At 41.7% G+C, this 6,000-nt stretch overlaps 1 protein-coding gene across 8 annotated transcripts in view; it reads right to left on the bottom strand.

Moving 5' to 3' along the window:
• Nucleotides 1–6,000, bottom strand: part of smtnb (smoothelin b) — a 66,125-nt gene that overhangs the window by 36,130 nt on the left and 23,995 nt on the right. For 7 of the 8 annotated variants that reach the window (XM_060883600.1, XM_060883596.1, XM_060883593.1 and 4 more), the window contains exon 6: nucleotides 2,702–2,789. In XM_060883600.1, the coding sequence (XP_060739583.1) occupies nucleotides 2,702–2,789 (88 nt within the window). Of the gene's footprint in view, nucleotides 1–2,701; nucleotides 2,790–4,610; nucleotides 4,678–6,000 lie in introns of those variants that run through there. The other variant, XM_060883599.1, reaches the window with a different exon arrangement.

Below are 6,000 nucleotides of genomic sequence, written 5' to 3' on the forward strand. Positions count from 1 at the left end.
CTACAAAAGACTAAATTTATGACAAAACTATGAAAAACACCATGTAGAAAACATGTGTCCTCTGTCACACTGAGTGGCTGCCAAACCCCAAGCACATTGTTTTCCATCTGCATAAACAAAGCCACTGTTTGAAACAATGCTGTGTTATAGAGCGACCGAAGTTGAGCGGAAGTCGGTGTGAAATGAGCAGGCCTTGGTCAGGTTGTGCTCAGGTCACACTGTGAAAGTTAGGATTGTGCAAGAGAGTCGGGTATACAAGACACACATTCCACCAGATCTTTCTGTCCTGGATCATCCCTCAGCCATCAAACCACACACTGGCAGACGCTGCACGATTTGCCCAGAACATGTCCCAGACTTCCCAGTAATGATGTCTGGTTCTCTGAAGCAAGAAATCTCAAGCACAAACATGGCAGACGATTGGAAACATAACACATGGGCTGTTGAGACGGTCAGAGACGGTGTGTGTCATCGCACACATTACAGTCAATATACATATATATGTTGGACAGGTTTTAAAACTGAGCAGACCTGCAAGGTGTGGATTGGACACATTTCACACTACAGAATGATCAAGGAAGGTCTGGTGGCATGATGAAAGAAAGGATGTGACTACTTCTTTTGTGATGGCACTATTGAAATAATCTTGGTTATCCTGGATAAATCAATTTAGCCTGATTAAACTGAAGAATCGCCATTTTCTTGTTTACGAACACACCTACACTGGGTTCATTGTGTGGCTGTAAGGACGGTTTTTAAATAGGAGGAACTCCTGCTGCTCTGAGGTTTCGGGAGAAAGGGACCACAAGTGCGCAGCCATGGACAAAAACGTGAAAAAATACTGCATTTCTTTGTGAGTCCTGTATAAAAGTCCCTTTAGGAGATTGTTGTGGGTAAAAAAAAAATAATGCATGCTTTTGTGAGACAACTTGAGATTTGTAGCTGCAAATCTATTTGAATTAGCAAAATCACAACCACAGGACTCTTCTTTTAACTCAGGTTTATGTACAGGTTTGACGCACGTGAATGGAAGAGCGGCCCAAATCACAAATCAAATTAAAAATTGTGTTAATTAAAAAGTTATCCTAAATATCTGAGTTTGCTTGATTTTGTTTTCCTTAAGGAACTGGGAAAATGTTACTTAATAAAAGCTACATGACATGAAATTGTCAATTTGACTATATATAGATGATGATATTCCTCCAGGACCAAGGCACAGAGCTACATAAACCTTTATGGGGATGTGGTAGCTCAGTGGTTAAGGTGTTGGGCTACTGATCGGAAGGTCATGGGTTCGTACACCAAGCTGCCACTGCTGGGCCCCTGAGCAAGGCCCTTAACCCTCAGTTGCTCAGTTGTAAGTCACTCTGGATAAGGGTGTCTGCTAAATGCCGTAAATGTAAATGTAAATGTAAACGGCTGGAAATACCGGTAGAGGGAAGGTAGAAAAACGTAATGCAGGACTTCAGATGTGTTCCTGCCACAGTGTCGGCTCATCAATCCTACAAGACTGTAGGCTTTACTTACAGCTGATGAGAGACTCAGACTGGGTAAGTCGCGGAAGTATGCTATTTTGTTTTTTTGGCTTGTTTTCTCGCTCCTGTTCTGTTGCTTTAGCTGTGTGTTTAAGGCTAAAGATCACACTGAAATGTAAACATCCATCCAGATTCTGCGATAGCGTGGAAAGGATTTCCTCCAAGTGGGAGTGCTCCGGACCGGGCACGTTAACTTCTGAACAAATCTGTATCAAATTCGGCTAATTCGTCTGTGATTGAACGTTAAGATTGTTGTTGATTGTCGTTTCTCTTCGTTCTCATGTCCCTCATGAGCGTTAACGTGTATGAATAGGAAAAGCAGGCTGCAAAGTTCTGAGCTCAGCTCTCAAAACAGCTCATGAGGTTCAGAGTGAAACGTGTGTTCATGTGTTCAGCTCAGCATCTCCCTGTCCTCGCCCCAAACTTCCTGTTTCTTTGTGTCTCAAACAGAGACTTCCTAAATGGTCTCGGGCCAAGTTTGGAACAGAGAAGAAACAAAAAAAGCCAAAGACAGCTAAATTACTGGTTACGGGATCTAAGCATAGACGAGCAGAAGCTCACATGTCCATGAAGGCCATGAAGAACCTAAACATGCCGCTGGCACATGCCGCTGGTACATGTAGTGAAAGAAGAGTGGAGAGAAACTGAGCAGGTAGTGAACTTGCTTGGATCTTAAGTGAACCAGAAAAGATGTAATAGAGCATAAAGTAAGCAATTATTTATGGTCATTTAATGACTAGTGCTGGTTGAATGCCTCAGGCGTACAGAGGTGGCCGTTCCCACAGAGCCAGGACTACACCCTCTAAACAAACTGCGGCTCCGGCCACATAAATACCAGAGCAATCATGAAGGATATAATCTACAGGCTTTTTGACTTGTGAAACATTTCTAAATTGTCATCTGAGGAGAAATATGAGAAGAGTTATAAATATCGGGATAAATTCGCCCGCAGTATCACCGTGCACTGGCCCTTTCATACACACACACACGCACACTACACCAAGAGGACGTTCATGTGACTGGGAGGCGAGAGAGCTGCTTAACGCCATTCCACTCAGGTTAGTTGTGTAATCTGTCAAATGGTCAAGGGCACCGTGTGGAGAAGGGCGGAGAAAAAAAAAAGAAGAAAAGAAAAGCATTGATGGTGTTGTTGATGGTTAACTGACCTGTTTTATGGGCCTCTTTGCTCTGTGTTTGGCTGGAGTGGAGTTTTTCAATCCGTTCAGACTTGTCCACGGTTTCCTTTGGTGTGTCCTGAAAGCAAAATAAATAATTAATAAATGAATAAATAAATAAATAAATAAAATGATTCAAAATCTTATCAGAAAAAATGTACACAGTAAAGCCATGAAATCCAAGACTCGGATATTCCAATACGCTGTAAGTGCTGACTGTGTGTGTGCGTCTTTGTTCCACAGTGGCGTTGATTATGAGACTGAATTATGTGCTAAAGCAGGTGATGATTAATGAGTTAATAAACTGCCAGCATGTTAAAATCTGAGCTGCAATATGTTTAAAAGCTGATTATCGGGAATTTGTGACAGTATACCATTAAAACCAGATAAGATACTGAGGACAATGTATCTTTCTCTCTCTATCATACACACACAGAAGAACATTAAGGTGATTTTATCACTAAGTCTCTGTACTACTATAGCGTACTATATACTACTATAGCGTAATTTCTGGTCGCTTTGTCATGGGATTAGGTCTATGTGCTTGTTTGTCATGCTGTTATGGGAAATTAATCAACCTTGGTAACAGTAACACTTCACAGTAATGACTCATGACACATCACAGATTACACACAATCCCGTCTTGGATTACAAAAGGCGAGCGCTGTCGTGTTTTATTCCTTGGTATTAAAAGAAGAAGCCTCTACAGCATGTTAAAGCTTTCCGCTTTCTAAATGCTGGCCATGATTCATTCATTCCAGCACACAAGCCTCTGAGCAGCAAGCTCTCACAGGTGTATGACATGGCTGTGTGTAGCAGAGTTTTCACAACATTAGGCTACTTTACAAAACTGACAGTGAACTTGAACACCTGCTGTAAGTGTATTAAGAGCTGCCACGGGACGACAAACAGCAATCGCTCATCTGTCATGACTAATTACTTATATCGGTCCAACATGCAGGTGTGTGCGTGTTTGTGTGTGTGTGTGTCTGTGTCTGCGCGCACTCAGAACTCCAACTATTCATGCTCTAAAACATCTACAGAGCTTCTTGGTGGTTGTGTTGGTCTTTATACTAGCAGCTTTACGTTGTAAAAGTTAAATTAAACCATAGAGAACAGACGTTTTCCTTTTAAACCCAGAAACACTGTAAAGAAATGTGGAGAGCATTAGGAGCAAAGGAAAATGTATCAGTAACACATCAGCATAACCAAATACTACAGTATAATTACTGAGCTTGCAGAGAAACCTTTTCTCTAATGTCTTCAGTGTGTGTGTGTGTTTTTTTAGTGATTTTGCCCAGCCTTTGTGTGGGTGTCAGGTATCCACACATGCTGTCCTAAAGTTAAAACCCAGTGTGGTTTTCAAATTGTGACCACAAACACCAAATATAGTACACTGAATCCTATAGTCTCTCTCTCTCTATCTATCCATCTCTCTCTCTATCTATCTATATCTATCTATCTCTATCTATCTCTCTCTCTCTCTCTCAAATCACATGTATGATATTTCACACCCAGCAGGCTGCTGCTCCATACCCCTTTCTCGTTTCCTGCCCGGCTCCGAGCTGTAAAGCTGGGGTGTGTGTGTGCGTGTGTGTGGTGTCCCAGAGTGAGTGTAAGACTTCATAAATCAAATACTGATAAAAATGAAGTATTTTGATTGATAACAGCTCGCTCCAAAGCACTCGACACTCTGTGCACTAAAAGTCATGTCACTCATTAAAAGCTCATTAATACTGCGTTCCTATTTGTAAACATTAAACACAAACAGTAGTGTGCACACACACACACACAAGAAAACAGAAAGAAAACAGTCTGGTTTTTTTTCTGGAAATAAATAAATAAACAAATAAATAAAACAAAACAAAACAGAAGAGTAGTAACAGCAGAGTGATATTACCTTCCTGTCCAGGGGGCTACTGTCGTCTCCTCCAAATCCCAACATGTGCAATACACAGAATGAGTCACAGAGAGAGTTACTCTACCTCTGTGCTCGGCTCCTCCCACACCAACACTACTCCCCTTTGTCCTTCGACACTCCCCTTCTTCCCTCCTCTTTGTTTCATTTGGCTTCCTCGACTTCACCGTGTCGTCCTCTTACAGGTACACGGCAGTCCAGTTTTCACCCCAATGATCCTTCAGTGGTCGTGCACTAATTTCAACTGAAGTAAAGTGACCTATGCTTTCAAGAATTTCAACCTCTTGATGAAGCCTCAGCCAAACCTGAAGCCACTAAACCATTGTTGTAGGATTTAAATGGCTTGAAACCCACACCTATAATTAGATCAGCCATAAATCTGCTTGATAAAGTACGCTGTTATATTTATTCCTGCTCACTCTTCAGCTTTTCCCTAATTTCTTCCTGTAATGGGGCATTTTACATGCACTGCAGTCCCACGCCACATGCCGAGTAGGTTGGGAATTTCAAACTGGTGAAAATAGGGATTGAAAAGATGTCATTATAAGACTAAAGAAGGCTGGGGGAGTAACGAGACGACAACCAGCAAAGGCAGTGGAATAGCAGAAATAGCAGCCAAATATTTTACATCTGCCTTCAAATGTGTATTATTTCAGAGAAACCCTTTCTCCAAAGTCAGCACTTGTGGAATATCTGGTCCGAAAAATGAAAGCCATAAGCTATTATTTATTTGTGGTTTGTTCTGTATTATTATTGCAAGCGGAGAAATGTGGCTCTGGTTACGCATTCACACTGACAAGTGCTGAGGATGTCCAAATGAGTCTGAGAAATGGAAATTAAACCATCCAGTTTCACTCGGCTGGAGTGGATCGTTATAATTATTCGTAAAACTCTATAGTGCTTTATAACCATTTATTACATGAATCTTTTGGGCATTGGCACGTCTCCTCTGGGCCCCAGCCTCTCCACATATTTGTTAAATTCCAGCCGCAGCACATCTGATTCAGCTCAGACACTGATTAGGCGAACCAGGTGTGCTAGTGGTGGAATTGAAACGTGGGCGGATTGGATACTGCAATTACAGAATGCCTCTAAAATGAACGTAATGATGTTACAATTATGATGACCTGTCGATCAGTGTCGTAGTCTTAACCATTTTTAGTCAACACACAGAAGCAGTGCGGCAAAACAAACTGGACATTCGAGAAGCAACGTACTGTTTAACTTTGTCTTCAATGTTTTGGGGAAGACATTTTCACATCATATTCTGACCCCTTTTTGTGACGGCATTCAGTAGCTGATCCTATTACCAGTTGCTGTAGTAACGATGGTTAGCACTCTCAAGCACACACGCGCAGTGTCTCTCGCACAC

The sequence above is a fragment of the Tachysurus vachellii genome, chromosome 12, assembly GCF_030014155.1.
Source record: "Tachysurus vachellii isolate PV-2020 chromosome 12, HZAU_Pvac_v1, whole genome shotgun sequence".
NCBI classification, from domain to species: Eukaryota; Metazoa; Chordata; class Actinopteri; order Siluriformes; family Bagridae; genus Tachysurus; species Tachysurus vachellii.